This window comes from Sylvia atricapilla, chromosome Z (assembly GCF_009819655.1).
Source record: "Sylvia atricapilla isolate bSylAtr1 chromosome Z, bSylAtr1.pri, whole genome shotgun sequence".
Classification (NCBI taxonomy): Eukaryota; Metazoa; Chordata; class Aves; order Passeriformes; family Sylviidae; genus Sylvia; species Sylvia atricapilla.
Genome location: NC_089174.1, coordinates 821097 through 844030, shown reverse-complemented (window position 1 = coordinate 844030; position 22934 = coordinate 821097). Strand labels below are relative to the sequence as shown.

The window sequence follows — 22934 nt, the reverse complement described above, 5'->3', positions numbered from 1 at the left end:
CCAGTGTCACCCAGGGGTGTCCAGGGGCGCCCAGAGGTGTCCAGAGGTGTCCAGGGGCATCCAGAAATCTCTAGGGACACCCAGAGGTGTCCAGGGGTACCCAGGGGTGTCCAGAGGTGCCCAGAGGTGCCCAGAGGTGCCCGGGGCCCCCAGAAGGGTCCAGGGGCACCCAGAGGTGTCCAGGGGCATCCAGAGATCTCTAGGGGCACCCAGAAGTGTCTAGGGGCACCTAGTGGTGTCCAGGGGCACCCAGAGGTGCCCGGGGCCCCCAGAAGGGTCCTGGGGCACCCAGAGATGTTCAGGGGCACCCCTGCTCTCAGACAGGCATCCCACACCTCATCCCTGTGCAGTTTGGGCAGGCAGCTGTGCTTGTCTCCTGCCTGCTGCTCCCTCTTCCTGGAGGTTTTCCTGCCCGGGGGCTCCCAGGAGCAGCAGGCATTCAAAACCTGCTGGTTTTCCCATGGAGGAACAGGGTTTGGAGACCCAGGGAGTGGGCTCTGTGCCCAAACTCTGTTAAAAAGGACTTGAAGGAGGAAGAGAGGCCAAAGCTCCAAGTGCCAAACAGGGAATAGTCATGTCAGACCAAGGGAGGGTGAATTTCTGTCTGGTTGGTCTCAAGGATATTCCTGGTGCATTTTTCAGGGGAGGGTCAAGGTTGGAGCCTAAAGGAGGCATTTTGTGCTGCCCAGGGCCTGGAGCCAGCACCAATATCTCTGTTATTTAATGGTTTCCTGTTGTTCCCAATGCCAAGTCTTTGTCCCTGACACCACTCTTGTTGGCTTCCAAAGGGAATGAGTTTGTCATTTCATTCACAATCTTATTTTTTTCCTGCTCGTACTTAAAATAACAGCAGATCAATATATTGGATTTATGTGGCTTGTATGATCCTACAAGTCAGTGTCCATTTCTAAGGGAAGCCGTGGGCAGTGGGAGCCACAACCTGCCCCTTCCCAGGCAAGAAAACAGAGCAAATGGGTGGCAGTGCAGTTTATGGATGGCACATCTCAAGAGTAAATCAGCCTGTTTTAAACAACACTAATGCGTGTTTGTGGGAGTGATCTTTGTTCTGAAGGCACACGTGAAGTGCCCTGCAGTGCAAAGTACCTAAACGTGTTCATTATCCTCACCCTTGGTGTAGAGGTTGTTGTATCGTGTTTCATGGAGGAGGAAAATGCAAGGAGGAGAGAAATGTAACCTGGCCTTGCAGGATCTCAGAGTAAATCATGTCTTAATTAACTCAAGTCTTTGCACCATGTGCTTATCCGTAATTTAATGATGCAACTCCTACTTTCTTAAAAATTCTTTTTCATTCTCAAGAACCCTTTTCACAGATATATTTAAAAATGCACCTGCCAACCATATGTTTGAAAAAGGGCTCCAGCAGTGTAGACAGGAAATTCCAAATTCTTGCCACAAATTAAATGTTGCCTGGTAATTACCAAGGACAAGAAGAGTGTGCTTGATGCAGTTATGGGATGATTAGCAAGTTTGGCAATAAATTTTGCTTCCTCAATCTGTCATTCCTCTCAGTGTTCCACCCCTCTGTTCCCTGCTAAGTCGTAATTTCACTCCCCGAGTTACAATGATGAACAGTATCTATATTATTGAAGTTTATAATTAGTGTGCCTCCAAGGGGCATGGCTGAACTCCTGCCTGCTCCAAAGGGAAGTGGGGCTGCACAACTCTTATAAACCACTCTCAAATCTCTAAACCACTCTCAGCATCTCCCTTCTAGAATTGGGTTTATGCACCTCGTTAGACATCATGTTATTGCAGGACTTTCCAAATACTAACCAACTTCCCTTCTGTTTCAAAACTAAGAAAAGTCTATCAGGAGCAATGAGAAAAAAAGAGTAAACCTAAAATTGAATGACTTCCTGTCTTTTCCGTGCACTGAACGCTGTTTCTGGAGCTGCCAGGTGCCCAGGGTGAGTGTGACGTGTGTTTCCTTGCAGGGCTCCTTCCCAGGGAACCTGCACCTGGTGATGGTCCTGCGCCCCACGGGGTTTTTCCAGCGCACCTTCACCGACATCGGATTCCGCTTCAGCCAGGAGGATTTCCTGCTCAAGCTCCCGGTACTGGGCTGGCTCTGCAGGGCTGCTGCTGCGCCCAGGGGCTGTCCCTGCGCCTCACGTCGGGGTGACACTGTCCCCCTCTGCTGCTGTCCCCAGGGGCAGGGCGTGGATGGGCTGGGAGGGCTCAGCTCCTCTGCTGGGAGGGCTGGGAATGTTCACCTGGAGAGGGGAAGCTCCAGGGAGAGCTCAGAGCCTCTCCAGGGTCCATAGGGGCTCCAGGAGAGGGACCTGGGACAAGCCCTGGAGGGACAGCACAAGGGGGAATGGCTTCCCACTGAAAAAGGGAAGATAATGGTTAGATATTAGGAAGAAATTCTTCCCTGTGAGTGTGGGCAGGCCCTGGCACAGGGTGCCCAGAGAAGCTGTGGCTGCTCCTGTAACTGTCCAAGGCCAGGTTGGATGGGTTTGGAGCTCCTGGGACAGTGGAAGGTGTCCCTGCCCATAGGAGCAGGGCTGGAAACTTCATGATCCTTAAGGTCCCTCCCAGCCCAACCCATTCTATGTGAAGCGTAGCCAGGAATTTGTTTAATGTCTGAAAAGTCAAAAGACATGTGTACTGCAGCTTTTGCCATGGAATTTATCCATACTCACCTAAGTGTAGACTCCATACCGACATCATGTTGGTATTTGTTCCTGAAATAGCAACTGAAATGAGTTTATATTCTCAGCTCAAAATTTCCAGACTTTTAAATCACCTTGATTATAGGGCATATTGAGAATAATTAAGAGAAGAAAAGTACATTTATAGAATACAAGGTTGGTACTATTGTAAACATCAAATAAATTAATATTTTCCTTTAGGAAATAGCATGGTTTTCATAAAATTTACATCCTTCACTCTAAAATAGCTGTTCTTTGCACAATTTTGAACATCCCTGACATAGCCAATTGGCAGATCAAGACACACAAAAAAATCATGAGTACGTATATATATGAGATTGTTCTGTGCCTCATAACTTATTAAAATATATGCGTTCTTTCCAGTTTACTGGTCATGCCTTGCTTAAACCTGCATCACTTTGTTTTCAGCCCTGTTCTGAGCATCTCCCTCTGCTTTGCATTTAGGAAAGAAACAGCCTTACATGAGGCCAGCAAGTAATGAGCCCCACGAAGGTGTATCAAGTTTTGGGGGTGTCCAGCACTTCTCAAAATGCCCTAAAATAATTTGTGAGATGGCTGATCAGGTGTGCTTTGAAAATCAAAAGGTTTTAATAAATGAGTAGATAACAAATGATACAGAAACAGAAGCTGTGTGCAGGTGCAGGGAAGCCCTCACACCTGGTTAAGGTACCCCAAAAACCACTGAGGGGCTTTGTACTCCTTCTTAAATACTTCACGTTTTAGGAGGGCTTTTGGCAAAACTCACAATAGAAACTAGTTACATTTCTGAGGAGCAGCTACAGAACCAACAGGTGCCTCACTCAGCCAACCACAGTAAGGAGGATTCTAGTATTTCTTCCTTAAAAGTCTTGAAGTGAAACCCTTTTCCTTATTTGGAGACATTTTCTTGGGTGTAGAAATAGAACTCAACAGGGTGGCTTACAGCAGTGGTCAGGTTCACCAAATAAAAGCTGTGCTAAGCCATCAGTGAAAGAAGGGAGCTCTGCTCCAGGACAAGATGCAGAGCAAGCTCCAGTCCGAGGATCTTTTACATCTTGTAAAAGATGTGTGTGGTCCCCAGGTGACAGCAGTGCCCTGTTGTAGGAAAAGCATTTCCCACACCCAGCAAGTGTTCTCCATATAGAGAAAAGTTTAGGACTCACCCCTTGCAGTTTTTAGAAGGTAAAGAACCCAGAAACTTCAGTTCTGGCAGTAATTGGCTCGGAGCCAGCACAGGAGCATGGATTGGGCTCTGAGAGTGTAACTCAAAGCCTTTGGTGATCCTATTGGCATCAGACCAGATTGTCACCCCTGAACCATTCAGTATTCAGGAAGGAACACAAAGGAAGGCCTTTTTGGAGTGTTTCAGCGGGTGTCAGAGGTTTCTCAGACACCTGTGCACGGCTCATTTTTGTGTTCTGTAATGTTTGTCATTTGTTATTTTTATTCATTGAACCTTTTGCTTCACAAAACACCTCTGAAGAGCAGTCTGGGTAATTAACTCAGCCCCTTCTGTGCAAGGGCTGGACCCTCAGAGATGGACACATTTACACCTGGTCCATTGCACTGCCCAGGTGCTGAGCTGTGTCACCCCGTGTGTGTGCAGGTGGTGATGCTGAGCTCGGTGAGTGACCTGCTGACCTACATCGATGAGCAGCAGCTGACCCCTGAGCTTGGGGGCACCCTGGAGTACTGCCACAGCGAGTGGGTCATCTTCAGGACGGTGAGTGCAGGCTGCCCAGGGGCTCTCAAACACCCTTTGGGGAAGGTTTCCAGTCAGGCAGTGAGCTCTGGGGGGCTCAAAGTAATCCCCAAAGCCTCTGCACCTCCTAGATGGGACCTGCAAAGGAGCCAAGGGGTGTTAGGCTTTGATGGGTTTGTAGGGGAGCTGGATGATTGACTCCCTCAGGCTCCTTTTGAAACTGCTCCCAGAAGAAGTGTCTTTGTAAATCTTTATTAAAATTCCCTTAATGGGAGATACCAAATAGGCTTTCTTGTTAATCATGGTCACTTAATGTGATTAATATCAGAACTGTGTTTGGGAAGCAGGATGATGAGGCTGCCTGCTGCATACTGACCAAATACAGAGAATTCAGAAAATTTCCTTTCAGGTTCGTTTCTTCTCCTTGGCAAGAACTTCCCTTTCATATTGCCAGGAATCAGGAGCTGTGCCTTGCTGTATGTTTTTATGCCTCCTGTGCACTGTCAGTTTTCGCTGGGATGTTGTCTCCCAGATGAGTGCCAGGTTGGATTCCCAGGGGGAATTCTCTCTGTCTGCCGTGGACATCCCACTGAGCTCTGGGGCTCCCCTGGCACACCCCAGGAGCTGCAGGGCTGTGCTGAACGCCACTCTGATTGCATCCCCTGTGTCCCAGCAGGCCATAGAGAGCTTTGCCCTGACAGTGAAGGAGATTGCCCAGATGCTGCAGTGCTTTGGCACGGAGCTGGCGGAGACGGAGCTGCCCGAGGACATGTTCTCCATCGAGCGCATCCTGGCGCTGCGCACCGAGAGGTACTGCCAGCTCAAGGTATGGCCCTCGGAGCTCTGCACGCCCACCTGGCCCCTCTGCTGCTCCCCCGGCTGCTGCCCTCAGCCCTCCTGACTGCTCCCTGCCGTGTGTGTGTGTGCCGTGGGGCTCAGCTCCAGGTGGAGCTCAGCTGCAGGTGGCTGTTGGTGTGCTCGCCGTACCTTTGCCGTGCCTGGAGCAGATCACCCTGCCAGCAGCCAGAAAACTGCCCCAGCTGCCAGCTCCCTCCTGCCTGCATTCCTGTCTGGACTGCTCCTCCCCTGGGCTTTGCACATCTGGCTGCCAGGAGGGCCCTGGGAGGCTCTGTCAGCTGTGTGGTCACATCCCCAGCTGGGATCCCCCTGCCTCGCCCCCGTGGCTGCAGAAAGCTGCACACAGAGCTCCTCTGCAGGTCTGGAGGGGTGGATTGTCCCCAGGTCCCTCTGCCTGGTGGCTCTTCCTTGGGGGGGCTTAAGGGAGCTGTGCTGGAGAGCATCCAAGGTGAAGATTTCTGTCTGAGCACACCCTGCAGAGCATCCACGATGTGATCCCTGTCTTCATGGGAGCCTTCGGGTTTTATCTGAAACAATATTTGTTTCTGGAGTATCTTAATTTTTTTTCAACTCTTTGTGATTGTGATTAATATAATTATAAGAGTCAATGGAAGGTTTAGTGCAGCCAGCTGCTGCTTTATCAGCTCGTTGTCTTTGGTGCTCCTGCATCTTTCAGGAAGCAGCACAGGCCTGGCCCCAAACCCTTCCTTCAGAGAAGCAATCACTGTGTTAATAGTTGTTCTGTGTGGCTGAAGAATGAGCTCCTTTGCCTTGTGACAGGTTTCATTTACCCAAGTCAAAGAATTGTATCTATTTTAACTTATAATCATTTGTCATTCATGTGTGGCAGCGAGTTCCCAGAAAGCTGCCCCTAAGAAATACTGAAAATGTCATCCAAGTTGTGCTGTGTGTAGGCATAAATACATGTGTGCATGTTTAGACAGTATCATTATAGACACTGTCAATGGGCCTTCATCTCTTCTTTGAAAATGAAGAGAGTAATGTAAAATAGCAGTTACATCTGCTGCAACATGACTGAGGGACTTCAGCTTCGTGCTGAGGATTGTGGCCACAGTGCAGGGGGCAAATATCAGCTCCACAGTGTAGGTCTGTGGATAAACCAGTCAGCAGTGCCCACTTTTCTCTGTGGAGAAATAAAGCACATCACGTGTTTCCATTTGCGTAGAAAGGACAGCAGCGCTCAGCACAAGCCATCTGTTGCTTTTAATTCCTCATCTATTAATTTCAAATATCAAAACCACTCGTTGGCTTTTGTCTGAAATGAGGCCTGTTGGCTTTTTTCTTTTGTTCCTTCTAAGACCATGAAGCACAAAAGCAGATGAGAAACGGTGCACAGATTGTGGTAACAGCAAGCTCTCTCATGACAACCCCAAGACTGGTACAGTTGATTCCTGAATTCAAATAATTAGTCAATCAGAATGCTTTATGTAGCTGTGATGCTGAACAGAAACTGGCAGCAAGCACAATGAAAAAAATGACAGAAATTAATTAAACAGAGATACTGAGAAATTAACCCCATTGATATTCTGAACAGAAAAAGTCAAGATACCACCTGTTTGACAGTCAGGCCACTTTTCTTTATGGATAACGAATGGCTTTGAATTAAAAGAGGAGCATGGGTGTCCGGAGAGGTGTCAGAGGATGAAATAACAGCCCCCTGCAGTCTAAAACACACTGCATCATTCCTCTTCTCTTCTGAGTCTCCTGCCTGTGGCAGTGTCAAAAGGAGACAGGGTCTTTGCCTTGTGGTCACCCTCCAGGGTGTGTTAGTGACAGGATGCAGACTGGAGGGACACTGTGGGAGGGGGGAAGCTCCTGAGCTGTGCCCTGTTCCTGGGCTGCTGCCCTGGGGATGATGTTGTGTTTAGGTTGCTGTGAGCTGTCTGGGGCAGGCAGGCATTTAAGCAAGTCTGGGCTTTCTGAAGCTTCTCCCTGAGGAGATTTTGCCATTGTTTCTCTTGCAGTAGAAACGTGGCCATCTAGAATGGGTTCTTACTCCTCCAGTACTTGGCTCTCCAATGGAACCTTACACAGGTCACTCCTTCAGGGCAGCTCAGTTAATCTGCTCCACGTGTTTCCTCCCTCCTCATTTCTGTGTTTGGCCTCTTTCTTCCTGAAAACAGTTATACAGAAAATAGACTCAATGCACACGTTTGCTTTGGGGCTGACCCCACCCAGCACGAAGCACCTCAGCTGATGCCAGTGATGACACCAAGGGTTTAAATTTCCCCTGGGCAGAGGTTGTGTTGGCAGAGTTGGTTTTATGTGTAGAGGTTGCAGTGAGTGGTGCTATGTGAGCTCAGTCCTGGCTCTCTTCCCCCATGGAATGCTCCTCTTACAATCTCAATCTCCTCTCCTGACCTGGATGGAGAAGCACAGCCTTCAAGCTGTGGAAAACCTTGCTTGAGGACACGAACTTGTGGACAGATGTCTCACAGCACCACCACCTGCTCATCAAGAGGGAGCTGGAGCAGTGCTGGCCGCCTGCTCCTGCATAATTCTGTGGCCTGATGCATTAATGTGTGCCAGTTTCCAGCTGAGCTGGTGTCCATGGCTCAGCCTGGTGCAGCTCCAGGGGCTAATTCTGTGTTAAGAGGACTAAAACATCTGCTGGGAGCCCTTAGGTCTGCTGGGAATTGGTTTGTTTCACACAGGGAAACCAAGGCAGGAGAAACACAGAATGGCTTATCCTTACCTCCCAATGAGTAGCCTGAATGAGAAATGTTTTGTGTTATGCAGGAAGAGATTACAGCAGTCACAAAAGAGGGAAACTTGCTTTTGAGCAGTTTTGAAGAGCCTGACTCTGGGGAATGCAGTGAGGACCAGCAGCAAGAGAGGCCTGGGGACTGGGAGACTGTGAATCGGTGAGTGTAATTGGAGTAATTTCCCTGATTTTTCAGTGGGAACACTCAAATTGTTTAGGTGTGGATGTGTTGTTTAGGTCACCTATCAAAGACAAAGATACCAGAATTTTGCTCCAGCCCATCAAATTGCTGGGTGACTTCTCTAATGATTTTGACTTGCTCTGATCTTTATCCCCCCTGTTTTGATGAGGCTGTGGAGCAGATGCAGGGTTCTCCCATGCCAGGCTCCCAGGTTTTACCCAGATAAATGGAGATAGCAACAGCTGCTTCACACAGATGCTGTCCTCTGCAGGGATGATTTCACTAAATCTCTCTCTGAGATCATCTCAAGTCATATGTACATGTCTGTTGGCTTCTTCTTAGACCTTGGGTCCAGAAGACCTGTGTAAGTGATCTCTAGGTCTTGTTCACCTCTGCTTGTCCTCTGTTTGCAAATTGTTCCAATCCTGTCCCTCTCCTGTGCCCAAGGTTGCTTGGTCAGCTGCGTGAGATGGAGACTGCATTTGATGGCTTCTGGGAAAAACACCAGTTAAAAATGGAACAATATTTACAACTCTGGAAGTTTGAGCAAAGTTTTCAAGAGGTAGGATCAGATGTGCTTCCACTGGCAGAAGGGAGAGTTGGAGATCTGATGGAGAGAAGGTTGTTTTTGCTTTTTATTTTGAGAGTGTTTAATTTATGCTGCTGTTCCTTGACTGTGGCAGGGCTGGGTAGCTTAGGGAGATGGCTGTGCTTCCTCATTGAGAGCTAATTTAGGTATCACTGCCCTGCAGCCACGTGAATATTGCTGATGAAAGCATCTTAGAATTTAGAAATTAGTTCTTGGGCACTAGTTGCATTATTGGATTTAGCAATCTTAGCTCTTAGAGTGTGATTAATTTTGTGCTCAGAATGATTTCCTGCCTGTGCTTTGTATCCTTTCGCAGCAGTTCTTCTTCTCTTTGTGTCTAGGTCAAGAATGCCATTGAATTTTTAATGGGTCAGCAGGCAGAGCTGCCTGACACTGGCGACAGCATCCCCCAAGTGAAGCAGAGGCTCAAGGACCTGGATCATTTCGATGGCATGGCTCAGGTGAGATAACCTTGCCCAGAGGAAGCGCTCATGAAACACGGGAGCCACATTCAGTGTTTGTGGTGGGAGGTGTTTGCTGACATTACCTGGTCCTGGTGTAATTTGTTGGTAAGTGCTGCACGAGAGGATCGATTTCATGTCTCTGCTCTGAGCAGCAATGGTGTGATCACTCTGAAAGCCAGAAACAGGGTATTTAATTATCACAGTGAAAATAAATTGCTGAGCCACCGTGAAAATCCGGAACAGATAAATGTCTGAACGTGGGGGAGGCGTGGGATTTAATGAGCTGGAAGGAGAATTATTTATATTTTAAGTGCTTTGGCTGTGCTAATAGGCAGAAACTTGTTACCAGACACATGGCGTTGCAAAAAAAGTTGCATCCTGACATGTCTGTGACTTGAACATAACATATGGGTGAAGACTAAGAGATGTAGGGGAAAGAAGAGGGAAGAGGAATGATTCACAGGAGCCCAGCTAAGGATATGACCTTTGCAAAGGGAAGTGCTGGGCAAGTGGGGCAGGGTCAGCAGAGAAATACAGAGGGATCTGGACAGAGAAGAGTTGTAGAGTAGGGTCTGAGGCTTGCTGGCCATTTGGAAGAAGTGTTTATGGGGAGAGGGAGGAGGATCAAAACACCAGGCAGGCAAGGTGCAGCAGCAAATCCCAGTGGAAAGCCAGCCCTGGAGAAACCATGACCATTACACTAAGGTGTGCAGAGGAGATGGTGTGTTCTTGGCATCAGGATAAACCTAAACTTCTCCAATTCCCTTTGATGCTTGTGAGCACAGTGGGCCTAAACTGGGTTTCAGCTGTGGTTTATTCAGGGTGCAGTTCCCTGAACTGAGGGGGCAGTGATGCATTGCCAGCAGGCACTCGGGGCATTGCCAGTCTGGTGAAATACTGTTTTCTTCTTCATCCTCTTCATGGATAGCAAAGGTTTTTCTCTCCAGCTGGTGGGTACCATTTTATCCTGCATCAGCCACCCGTGCTGGCCACTCCTAATGGCAGTGATCTCCTCGAGTGCCTGAAATGTGGTAAGGCGATGCTGCACGCTGGTACGTGTGGACACTTTGGCATTGTTTCTGTGAGTGTGCAATGCCTGCTCTGCCTTCCCCTGCAGGATCTGATTGGGAAGGCTCAGGTGGTGATCCTGCACGGGCACCAGCTGGCAGCCAACCACCACTATGCCCTGAACCTGATCTGCCAGCAGTGCAACGAGCTGCGGCACCACTCCGACCTGCTGTCCGAGGAGATCAAGAGGAAGCAGATGCACCTGCAGAAGACCCTGGAGCTTCACACCCGCCTTCAGCAGGTACAGTTCAGAGGCACAGTGCTCTGAGGAGACTCTCCGTGGAGTGAGCCTCAACTCTTAGCTGGAAGCATCTGAAATTTGCAGCTTTTCTTCAGCAGTTAATGGCAGGGAGGTGTTCCCCAGAGGCTGGAGGAGTGCCACACCCCTCCTGTAGCTGGGAAGTCAGCAAACTGCTGACACCAGGTATTCTGCTGGTGCTGTGAGGGCAGCAGAAAGAGGTGGGCATCTCCACAGAACACCGAGTTCAGCTGCTGCTCTTGGTCATGCTTTCATGCTGCATCCATGTATTGATTGACTTTGGAGTTTTTCATGTCCAGTGCAACAGAGGTAACACCTTCACATAAACTCCAGCCCTTTTTTCTGAGCAATTTATTAAGAATGAACATAGCTGAATGTAAAATAAGGTGACAGATTGGTAGATAGGCACAGCTGCTGTGTTCTAGCATGGAAGTGGAATCATGTGGCTCCAATGCTCTTTGATATCTTAATCAGCATCAAATATTCATTTAGGCAAAATTCACGCTAATTAGGCCAGAAGGCACACGGCTGTAATGTGCTTGAGGCCAATTAAGAGAAACAGTGATTTTTGACCCTGTTCCATTTCCCTGTTTCGGGGAACTGGGGAGCTCATTTTTCCTCTCTGTGTGCTCCACTTCAGCACTGTGCTGATCTGTGGGGACAGACAGGTCCTTGGATGCCTCTCAGCTGCAGGACAGGGGCCTCTCCTGGGCTCCTTGCAAGCCTGGTTGGTGCCCAGGGTCTAGCTTGGAGCACAGCATGGTCCTGCTCTCTGTGTCTCCTTTCCCATTCACAGCACTGAAGATTCTCTGCTGCTCTTGGCTGGAGCATCTTCTCATCCCCATCCCATCATGTTTTCACTGTGCACACCACAGTGTGTGAGTGCCAGTGAGCCCCAGCTCAGGTCTGCACTGAGCCTCAAGACACCTGAGTCTCCCTGTGAGCTCCAAAGTGCCCAGCTCAGCTTTCCCAGCTTGAGACTCATCACTGGGGTCAGCTGTGCACTGGTATTTCCATGTCAGGCACAGCACTGATTTTAGCCAGGCACACGTAGGAACAGCTTGGCTGGGTCTGTGGAGGACTGCAGTTACCTTACAGAAAAAATGTGGACTTTCTGCTTTCTATTCAAACCGCAGTGAGTGCTGAGGTCTCTGGGGGTGCTGTTTAGCTGCATCCAGATCCAGTCAGGGATATTCCTCATGAGAACCTGGCTGCAGTGGAGCACCACTGAGGCCTCCCTGCCTGTGCTGTCCCCAGGCTCTGCAGTGCTGTGATGAAGGTGCCTACCTGCTCGCCAACCAGCAGATGGATAAGTGCCAGTCTAAGGAAGGCGCTCAGAAAGCACTCCAGGACATAGAAAGATTTCTGGAAAACTCCTCGGCCTACTTAAACTATGATCCCCAAGCCCTACACTACGATTTTGAGTCGGTGTTAACACCTGAGCTGAAGGTAAGCAATGCCTCCAGTTCCTCGTGCCACGAGCGAGGAGCAGGGTTGTGGCAGTGCTGCCACCTTTGCAGCGCTGTGCCTTGGGTCAGGTGCAGTGGATGGTGACCCTGTGTGTCTGTGTCCACCCCCTGCTGCAGTGCCAGATCCAGGCCGTGCAGGTGAAGCTGGAGAACGTCCGCAGCATGTTTGGGAACAGGCAGTCCTGCTTCAGGAAGCTGCTGGACAAACACGTGCGGCCCGTCCAGCTGGTGGCTCCCCGGCCAGAAAACCCACCCCGCTCAAAGTCACCCTTGTTCTCCCCTAAACATGGTAAGGTGGTGTGGAATCCTGGTGTTTTCAGCTGGTCATTTTGCTTTGCGGCAGGAAGAGTAAGGCTGAGGATGGTTTTGAGAAGCTAACTAAACCTTGCTGGCAGATGCAGAGTTATTGGATAGTGTTAAATATATAGCAGGTGATTTATTAACTTTCCAATGTTTGTGTCAATGTCCCTATACCTGTGTGAAGGATGAAGCTGGTTGCTTGTTATTTGTTTCCACTTCTGGGTCAGTAAAAAAGATCTGTAAATAGTGCACACCTCCAGTTCTGTTTTATTGGCATCCTTGCTGGGCTGGAAACTGGTGAATTAATACCACAAGGGAAAAAGGGCAAGGTTCATAAATTTATTAGCTTGCCTATTTTCTGTCGCAGTATTGAGCTGGAACTGACATAAAGTTAGACTGATGTTTGCAAAGGAGCTTGGAGAAATGAGGAGCTCAAATCTCTTCAACAAAAATGAGCTGGATGCTCAACTCCTTTGGATTCCTTCAGGGTGTCTTTCCTAAATCCCAGCTGTGGAATAATTAATGCCCGTAAAGGTACAAATTCTTACTGAACTGAGGTCACTGAATGTTCTGCCTTAGTTTTGGTAATGGGATGTGGCACCATGTTAGCTTTAAATGATAACATTAGAACTTTCATCCTTGGCAGCCCTGAGTGTATCAGGCAGAATTAAATGAGATTCCAAAGTAGCATCCATGTATTTTCAACCAGGGACTTGCTAAATTATGTCAGAATATTAAATTCAGTGATCTGACAGCATAAAAGCAATTAAACATTTGTGTTTTAACACAAGTTTTTTATGAAGAATTAACAAATATTGGTTATGGTGAGTTGTAGCCAAAGCAGTTCAGGGAATGAGAAATGTAAATAGCCAAATGGAGCAGTGGGAATGAAGCTGGATGCATTGAGGGAAATTAAACTACTCAAGATGCAGGCCAGTGCAGCAAATAAATCCCAGATTTCCTCTTCCCAGGCTGATGCCACCCTCTCTAAAGCACATTACCTTCTGAAGCCATTTCCCCAATCAGTACAAGATCTCTGTGTGTTTAAACTAGAGCATTGCCCATTTTACCTAACACAGCTTTTCCAGTTTTCTTGGAAGAGGAGAGGGTTGAAGACAAATTATTGACCTAAAGAGTAGGGTAAAGTGGTGGCCACCTTTGTGGGATGTTGTGAGATCATCATCAGTCAGCTGGACTTACTTCATATGCCTTTGTGGGATGCAAGTTTTTCCAGCAGAGGCACTCAGTCACCTGCAAAGCACAGGTATCCTCCATTAATCCTCTGCCTGAAAGCAATGATCAAGTGTGGGAAAGACAAAAGGCTCCTCTTTGGATAGATCATGACAAGAGAGCTTTTTAATAAAGTCTGTTTGATACCAAACATCAAACTGCAGCAGGCCTGCTGGCGTGAGGGGCAGTGTCAAAGGCACATGCTGAGCTCTGCTGGGAGTGCTTTGAGATGGATGGGTTTTATGGTGTGGATTGAAACCAGACCAACTCTGAACACATCACTTTTGTCCTCTATTCCTTTCTTTCTTATGTTTCTACGCCCCTTTCCCCCCCTTCTGTCTCTGTCTGAGGATAGATGCTTCCTCTTTTATCTTTGCCCTGGATTTGAAGCCTGTCTGAGAAATGTGGTTCTAATTTTTAAACCTTTAGGCCTTTAGGATACACCTTGGGCAGGACAAGAGCCTGGCCAGGGCCACACCCAACATGGACCTAAAATGCTCCCAAAATGCTCCCAAAATGGTCACAAAATGGACAAACAGTCACAAGGTCTCTCTCACACTTTTATAGTTTTGGTCCATTCTGGGGTTGAATTGTCCCATTCCAGCTCCAGGCTGTGAGGTCCCATCCTTCTTGTCCCTCCTCCAGCCCACCCTTGTTTGTGCTTTGGGGCTGAAAGTTGTCCTTGGTGTGCAGCAGGAGAAGGATTTGTTTTGTGTCCCTGCTGTGTGCAGAGCTGAGTGACACTGACTGTGAGCTCAGAGCTGCCCCTGGGCACCACAGAACCTGGGATACAGGAAGGATAAAACTTAAGGCATCAGAGTCACTCTTGCAAGAGGAGCTGGTGCCCATCTCCCACCCAGCTCCACATCTGTGTTCCCCTCCTCCTGGGGCAGCCCCTGAGCAGGACCTCTGGCAGCTCCTCACCTCTTTTGGGTCTTGCCCTGTGTGATGGGCCCCAGCCCAGGCACACCTCTGCTGTCTGCAGCCTCCAGAGCTCTCTGGTTGCACCAGGAGGTGCAAGGCCTGGCTGTGATAACCTGCAACAGCTGGATCCCACAGCTGCCCCAGCTGTGGATGGGCTCTCCACACCCTCAGAGCATCTCCATGGCCTCCTCTGGGCTCTCTCCAGCACATCCACCTTCTTCTTATAAAATATTGGAATGGTGTCATACAACTCATTGGAGACATAGAGCCTTTATTTTGAAGCTTCTAGTTTACCCCTGTAGCTGAATTACAACTTGTAATTACTGACAATACCAATAAATTTGTGCTAGATGGAGAAACAGTTTATTACAGCCGAGCATCTTGCCCTATTTTCATAAAAGGACTTTAAAACAGTGTCCTAGAAGGGGATGTTCTTTTTTGTAGTTTATTTGCTTTTGTTGTTTTTGCTGTTGTCATATGCTCAGGCCTCAGAGACTTTGTTAGGTTTTGATTACTGTGTTTCCTTAGTGGAAATCTTGTTTTTTCTAAATATTTGTACTTTGTGGCCTTTATGACCGTGTGACGTGCTATGTGGAATCAGTATTGTTTGGGATAAATACCCTTTATTTTGTCAGTTTGCTATTAGGACTAGCTAACTAATTATTTATTTCTAAAGTGTATTCAATTTTTCTTCAGTTTCTGTCTGAAGAATCTCCTACGCTATAGATGTACATTATGTAATTCTGCTTTTTTCTACCCAAGGTGTGGACTTTAATTCCAGTTTGAAATTTTCATTTGATCTCTCTCTCCCTGGGAAGAAAACTTCAAGAAAAACTCCAAGTTCTCGCAAGGTAAAAATTATTCAAGAAATCTGAGTTAGTTTTATACACCGAAGACCTGAAACTGCTTGAAAGATTGAGTGTACTTTGGATTTGGAGATGCTTTCTTTATTTTCTTTTTCCTTTTTCCTTTACAAAAAAATCAAGCAAACCCAAACCCTTTTATATCCATGTGGTTTAGTTGGATTAGTCCAACACCTGAGCTCTATCTTAGATTGATTTTCCAGTATCCATAAAACTGTTTCCTGTGTGTTATTCCCTGAGCTTATTTCTTACATAACAGAGGTGTGTATTAGGAAATATTCCCATTCGCAGATATTTCCCCTGTGGAAACTGTTCTCTGGCCTCTTCACTAATAAATTATGTTACCAGTATTTCCAGATTTTATGTAGGAGAGTAATTTCTGGGAATAACATTACATATTATTCCATTTTAAGGTTTACTGCCCGAGGGTTCTTGTAAGGAGGGACATTTTATCCTCCCCCAAAGTGTTTCCTGGCTGGCACCAGGGGCTGGGCTGCTCCTGCCCCTGCAGGGCTCTTCCTGCAGCTCCTCCCAGGGCATCCCATTTCTCTTGCAGATCGAAGTCATGCACGACTATCAGGAGAAGCGAAATTCCTTGCAGTATTTTATTTCAGACAGTGACGACAGCTTAGATATACTGAAAGGGTAAGCACTCACCCCATTTACATCACCTGAGGTGATGTTTATTTCTGACCAATCCTTGCCCCATCCCTGTGCTCCTCCAGCCTGACCCAGGTGTCATCCCTTGTGCTTTTACCTCTTGGTTATTAAAGAGATCACACAATGTTTTGCTCTTGAACTGCACTGATCACCTGTGGGGCTTTTTATAGACATGAAAATAATGCACTTCTGGTTTTTTTTCTCATTTTAGCCATGTCATAAATGAGCTTATAGAGACAGAGAGAGTGTATGTGGAGGAGCTCTTCACTGTTTTGACGGTGAGTGACTTCTCCAGGTTGCTCATTACTGTTCCCTGGTGACTTGCACAAAAGGGCACCTGCCACTCTGTCAACTGAGCTGAGATGTGACAGGGCAGGTTTCCACCACACTGTCAGATCCCCATCTAGTCATAAATACTCAAGTGTGCTCCTTAGGTTTTCTTTGTTGGAGGCATCTGCAGGAACAGTTGGTGTCAGGATGAGCTTTTCATCTACAGTGAAGGAGAATCCTTCTGTTTGTACACAAAAGCACTGGTAATTAGCCTTAGCACTGCCTGCAAAATATACAAAAATCTGGGTTTTTTTACTGTTCCCTAATTTCCTTTACCTTTAGGAGACAAAAGGAAGCAGCTTGTGTTTTATCCTTGGGAGAATTCTGTCTCAGTACTGTGAAGTTCATGACTGTATGATGCATATTACTTTAGAAAGCAGATAATGATTTCTCATACTGTCATTTTAGACATTACTACTTTATTCCAAAATAACTCTTGCTGATGGCCAAAACAAGTTGGCTGTTAAATAGCTCCCCCCCTCACATTTCTCTCACCCAGGAGCAATCAGGATATAAATCTGTTGGACTGCAGGTAGTTACACATAATTTCCCTGGGCTGATTGGGGTTTTTGTTAAACCACACTCTCTGTGATGAAGCTGTTGGCAGGTACACAAATTTATTGCTGTGCACATTGAGTCTAGGTAGAGAAAAATGGACATATAGACTTCAGTTTTCTGAAAATAGTATTTCCTTTAAAGAGGCAAGCCTGCTTGCTGGCCTTAAATAAAAATGACTAATTTTCCAGATACTTATCATCTATTGCATCCTTAATCAACTACAAAATGCCTGCTTAGTATGAGGAATATTGATTCCAGCCACAGTGAATGTGAGAGATTAGTTTGCAAAGCCGAAGGAGATGTGCTGTACATATTGAACACATTTTTGCTGCTCATGTCAAAAGGGCCTCAGCTCTGTGCAGTCCTTGGTGACCAGCAGGGCCAGCCTGAGCTGTGGCTAGTGGCATTCTTGGGGGCCTCTTTGCCCTGGTGGTGCTGAGTCTGGCCCTGCCTTCTCCCTGCACTGCAGGTAGGAAATCTGCCATAGCTGGTGCAGTGATGAGCTGTTACTTCGTGGAGCTTTACATTATTGCCTAGTTCCACCCAAGAGTTTGTACTTCAGTGTTGTCCCTTCCAGCTCCTCCCCAGTTTGGGAGATTTCAAGGGGCAAGTGGAGCCACAAGCCCAGAATTCCTGAAGCACTGAGAAGAGCAAGACCCAGGTGCTCAGCACGTCTTGTACAGGGACAAAAAGCCCATGGATTTCTGATTTTATCTGAGGCTGTCTCTGCCTGTGGGTCACCTCCTGCCCTGGTTCTGGTGAGGCTGAGTGGAACTGCACTCTGCACACACGCACTGCCCCTCCTGTGTCCCATGGTCACGGGCAAGGTGTGTTCTCCCCACACAATTATTCCTGTGGGTCCTCTCCTGCAGCCAGGCTGATTTGCCTTTGGAGAGCTGGGAGCATCTCTGCAGTGCTGCCAGCCCCACGGGAACTGTCCCATGCTATTCCCTTCTGGACCACAACACCGTGTGCTGAAAGACAGGGATTTAGAGACCAAAAAACAGGGAATAAAAGGGATGTTGCACTTAGAAACTGAGAGATCATATTGAAAGTGTGCTCCTGTCCCCTTTTCATCTGCCTTTGAGGAGATGGCAGCTGAGTGATGAGCCCTTTTTCATCTGGCAGGGCTACAGAGCTGAGATGGATAATCCTGCCATGCTCATCCTCCTGCCCCCCGTGCTGAGGAACAGGAAGGACGTTCTCTTTGGAAACATGCCTGAGATCTATGACTTCCACAACAAGTATGGTGTTGCTCTCTTCTCTTTTCACCAGATTGATCCCTCGCAATGCTGGAATACCCAAACCTCACCTTGCTCACTGCTGCGTTTTTGTCCCTTCTCCCATCTCTTGCAGAATTTTCCTGCACAGTTTGGAAAACTGCCTGGGAGCACCCGAGAGAGTGGGATGTTGTTTCCTAGACAGGGTGGGTGAATCATTTTCACGATTAAAGCAGACTCGAAGGCCAGTGTTTCCCCTGGCTTGTTGCACTCTGCAACACCTCAGTTATGTTGGTTGAGTGGGAGGCTCCTGACCCTTAGGACCAGCAGCCAGGCCAGCAGAGATGGGGCAGAGCAGCCATCGTGACCACAGCTTGTGATCCCCAGCTGTGCCTTTTTCACCCAAACTCTGTCACTTTTGGACATTGAGGTTGGCAGCAGAGGTGAAAGCACACACAGTCTGGGTGTTGGCCTCCTCTGGTGCCCAGCAGGGCTGGGTCCCTGAGGGTGACTTGCCTCTTGGCTTGCCTTGCAGCGGGAGGATTTCCAGATGTATGAGAAGTACTGCCAGAACAAGCCCCGCTCCGAGTCCCTGTGGAGGCAGTGCTCTGAAAGCTCCTTCTTCCAGGTGAGCTGCCTCTCCTGCCCAGGCAGGCACCACCCTGGACCCTCCCTTGTCCTGAGCACCCTCCTCAACAGCCCACAGTTATCCTGCGCTGTGTTTAGTGTTGTGTGAAAAATGCACACAAAGAGATGTTGGAGTTCCTTGTACCCCAGGAGCACCAGGCAGATCCGCTGTTATTCTTATACTATTTCTTTAGTTGTGGGTACCATCCAACACTTTGACATGAAATCTCTGAAGCCATCAAACCCCATGGTCGTGCTAATGGAATAAGTATTTTCAGATGGTGCAAAACTTACGTAGTCTGAATTCTCTGTTCCAGGAATGCCAAAGAAAATTAGAGCACAAACTCGGGCTGGATTCCTATCTGCTCAAACCAGTGCAGCGCCTGACAAAATACCAGTTACTTCTGAAGGTATTTCATGTTCTGCTTTCAAAGGGCATCAGCAGATAGATTAGATTTGTTTTATTTTTCAGTTAAAGGTTACCTGTAAATCAGCACCGACCTTTGGATGACATATTGCTTATCTTGGCCTCTCCTGAAGTGACTTCCAGAGAAGATGAATGTTCACATACCTGAAAAAGGAACAAGTGCTTTTTACAAGCCATTTTTTAGGGAGAGAAAGACGTTTGAATCTGTTCAGAGATGCAAAATTACAGAAGCGCTTGTAAGAAAACCGAGCCAGAGATGATAATGAGAATCTGATGAATGAAATATATTGTTGTATCTCTCCTTCTCCTCAGGTGTTGATAGCACCTGTAATCTTCAATGCATTTATTCTTGTGTCCCCCATCTGAGGCAGGGCAGTGCTGTTATTCTCACTTTGTAAGGCAGGAGTAACACTTGGGCAGTAGTTTCTGAATCACCTTCTAGCCTCTGGAATGAGTATACACACAGCTCTAGGTGGGCATAGAAGATTTGAAATTAAACTAATTTTATCTCAGTGGTAAAATTCTGTCTTCCGTTTACTGACTTGAAGGCTCTGGATTTTATAAATTCTGTTCCTTGTGTCTGCCAGTCTGAAGACAGTCACCTGCTGCAAGCTCATTTGAGGGCATATTGGTAGCTAATGAAAAACCTGAGCCTTATTTCCCATATCTTACCAAGACACAACACAAAGGCATCAGAAGAATCTGGTGCTGCTCTATGCTGATACCATCCTTAAGGAAACAGACTGAAAACAGGCCTCATTGACCTGTTCCACGCCTCATACTGACTGTGCTTCAGGGGGAGCCTTTTTTCCAGTGACATGAAAAAAGAAACTCAGTGTAGGTCACTTCTGGGCATTGGAAACTTTGGGCAAGGTGGAAAAATCTGCTTTGTTCAAGTGCAAACACGTGCTCTCCTATTTCTATTTTCAGGAGCTGCTAAAGTACAGCACGAGCTGTGATGGAGTTCAGGAACTTCAAGAAGCTCTGGTTGCAATGTTGGATTTGCTGAAGTCAGTCAATGACTCCATGCATCAGATTTCAATCACAGGATATGATGTGAGTAGATCTGAGCAATAAGAGCCCTTGCACAAGGCCAGGTGATGCCCTGGGAGTGGATGGGGTCCAGAATGTGTGAGCTGAGAACAGCTACAGAGGGAATGGGATCAGGGAGCCCTCAAAGGTGACAATCTTCCACCTGATTTCAGGGGTTTGGGAATATCCAGAGCTGCACAGTGCCCACAGTTGCCACCTTGTGGTTTTCTGGAGTATTTTTCCAGTGTGCCCCTTTGTGTTCTCACGGCTGACCCAATAACTCACCCGGGGCGTTTTTGTAGCATTTCCCATTCAGCATTTAACAAACGACGCTCTGAGGCTGATTTTGAACCTTTCCCATGTGAGTGGTTGTCTTTCCTAGGGTTTCAGGGAAGCTGCTGATCACAGGCCAGGCCTCCTGGAGAATTCCATCTTCTGATACCTCAGTTCAGGCTCAAATCTCACTTCCCTGTCCCACTAAAGTAGCCAGAGCCTTTGACATGCTCTTCCATAGGAGCTGGATGGTTTCCATTCTTTTTAGTTCTTCCAGTTTCTGAGTTTCTGGACTAGCTGCAGCCCTGCCTGAGAGCTGTGCTTCCCCCCTGGCACCAGGTCATCAGTCCCAAAAGATCCTCTGATCATTCCAGGAAGACTATTCTTAGAGGGACGTGCCTTGGAACAGAGCTGGCCCTGTGTCCCATCATTGTTTGGAGAGCCCTCTCACATTTTCATTGACGTCTTTTCTTTTCTTTTTTTTATTTGTCATGCTCTCCCCAGGGTGACCTGAGCGAACTGGGGAAAGTATTGATGCAGGGATCTTTCAGTGTTTGGACAGGACACCGAAAAGGGCCAACAAAAATGAAGGATCTGGCCAGGTTCAAGCCCATGCAGAGGCACCTCTTCCTGTATGAGAAAGCCTTGGTCTTCTGCAAGAAGCGAGAGGAGCACGGGGATGGATATGACAAAACCTCATCTTACAGCTTTAAGCACTTTCTGAAAGTAAGGTTTCATTTTTGTTTATGGAAGTGAGGGTGTTTTACACAGCCGTGTATGTTGCAGACCAGTAGTTCTGCAGAGCCAGAGGGGATTTTTACTCTGACATGGTGGCTTGTTTTCTGCTGTGAGGGCTGGGATGCCTCACAGGGGTGTGCCATGTCCACGGCAGGCTGTTGGTTGAGCGAACTCGAGCTGAGGCAGCAGCTGGGAGCGCCCCAGACTCGGGGTCACAGCTGTGACTCTGCCAAGGAAATGGAGCTGTGCAGTGCCAGGGGTACAGATGTGCTGGCCCCCTGCTCCAGCCCGTGTCCCAGGAGTGGGTGAGGCTATGGAAGGGCATTTTGTTTTCCCCAGCCCACCTGGGAGAGGAGAGAGAGCCCCCATGGCTCTGCCTGGCTGCTCCTGACCCCTATTTTCCACCCCAGGGGAAAATGCAGGGTTAACTCTCCTTCCTCCCCGTTCCTTTCTCCTTTGGCAGGCTCCAACTGCAGCTGAAAGGACAATTATCAGATGACAAGGGTAGCCTATGGCAAAATATGAGGGATGTAAACAACTGTCCCAACCCTATAAATGGTGACTATTATCAATAATAAAATTCCCAAAGTGCTGCTCTAAAAGAGACCTTCTGGCATACTGCGTGTGATGAGCAGTTTTAATATCAGCATTTTTTTTTCCCAGTGCTCTGCCTTGTTTTTCTTGAAAAATTAAAACTATGGGGATATATATGCTACATTAGGGAAAACTGAGAATTTGGAGACAGAGCAGATCTCTGGTCTCAGTGGGGTCTGGGGAGAGATTTGCTATAAGTAGTCAGAAAACAAGTCAGACAGCAGAGAAGTCTGTTCAGCTCTGGTGCACATTACAAATTACGTAATAAAAACAAGTCTCAGGCCATATGTTTCGGTACCCAATGTTTTCCCCAAACAGCAGAATTCTCTTTCAGGAGAGCTTGTTTCCCCCGCAGTTCTGGTTTTACCATACGTGCTCTTGAAAGGACTGAAGAGGTGGCCAGGGGGAAATGCAGCTCAGAGGAGAAAATCCTGCACTCAGGAGTCCAGGCAATGTGTCCACAGTTTTCCTTTGCCTCGAGAGGACTCATTTTCCAGCTGTTTGTGTTCACACACAGAGGTTGGAGTTAGAGAATCCATGGATGTGACAGGGTTACATCTGCACACATATGTTTTGAGAATTGCTGTACTGAGGGTAAAATCCTTGGCCTCGACATTTATTTGCTTTGTAATCACAGGCATTGATATTGGAAAAGACCTCTAAGATCCTGGAGTCCAACTGTCAAACCATCATTGCCAAATCCACCACCAAACCATGTTCCAAAGCATCAGGAAATTATTTTTCTTTGCAGCACTGTTTTTTGGGGATTCAGGATTGAAATGAGCTGTTGGGTAGATGCTGTGTAACAGCTCATCCATGAAACAAACCAAAGAAACCCTCAGGATAATATTCTGCATCCTCTGTGAAATGAGCAGTGGTAAATACCTCTTCAGCTGAGATTCAGTAACCTAGAGCATGCAGGTGACTGCAGTGCCAGGTAAATCTGCCTGGTGCCACGTGGAGACTGATGCAGATGAACACCATCCCAGAGCTTTGCACTAACCCAGCTTGGTCTGCACTGCAGTGATCCAACAGCTGACAGTAAATCCTGGGCAAGGGGAGGAAATGGAATTTTGAAATCCACTAACCTGAATGAACAGACCTTAAATCTGTCTCTTCCTGGCACTTGTTCTTTGCATCATTGTAGTAGATCATCTAAAATTTCTAA

General features: G+C 47.5%; 1 protein-coding gene across 2 annotated transcripts in view; it reads left to right on the top strand.

Annotated features, from left to right (window-relative positions):
• MCF2 (MCF.2 cell line derived transforming sequence) overlaps positions 1 to 22934 on the top strand; it is a 53343-nt gene that overhangs the window by 20885 nt on the left and 9524 nt on the right. For both annotated transcript variants that reach the window (XM_066339440.1, XM_066339441.1), the window contains exons 5-22: positions 1956 to 2075; positions 4282 to 4398; positions 5054 to 5203; positions 7996 to 8120; positions 8589 to 8703; positions 9072 to 9191; positions 10312 to 10503; positions 11779 to 11970; positions 12108 to 12279; positions 15207 to 15295; positions 15864 to 15952; positions 16179 to 16245; positions 17984 to 18099; positions 18212 to 18281; positions 18611 to 18703; positions 19020 to 19112; positions 20060 to 20185; positions 20939 to 21160. In XM_066339440.1, coding sequence (XP_066195537.1) covers positions 1956 to 2075; positions 4282 to 4398; positions 5054 to 5203; positions 7996 to 8120; positions 8589 to 8703; positions 9072 to 9191; positions 10312 to 10503; positions 11779 to 11970; positions 12108 to 12279; positions 15207 to 15295; positions 15864 to 15952; positions 16179 to 16245; positions 17984 to 18099; positions 18212 to 18281; positions 18611 to 18703; positions 19020 to 19112; positions 20060 to 20185; positions 20939 to 21160 — 2268 coding nt within the window. The remainder of the gene's footprint in view (positions 1 to 1955; positions 2076 to 4281; positions 4399 to 5053; positions 5204 to 7995; positions 8121 to 8588; positions 8704 to 9071; positions 9192 to 10311; positions 10504 to 11778; positions 11971 to 12107; positions 12280 to 15206; positions 15296 to 15863; positions 15953 to 16178; positions 16246 to 17983; positions 18100 to 18211; positions 18282 to 18610; positions 18704 to 19019; positions 19113 to 20059; positions 20186 to 20938; positions 21161 to 22934) is intronic.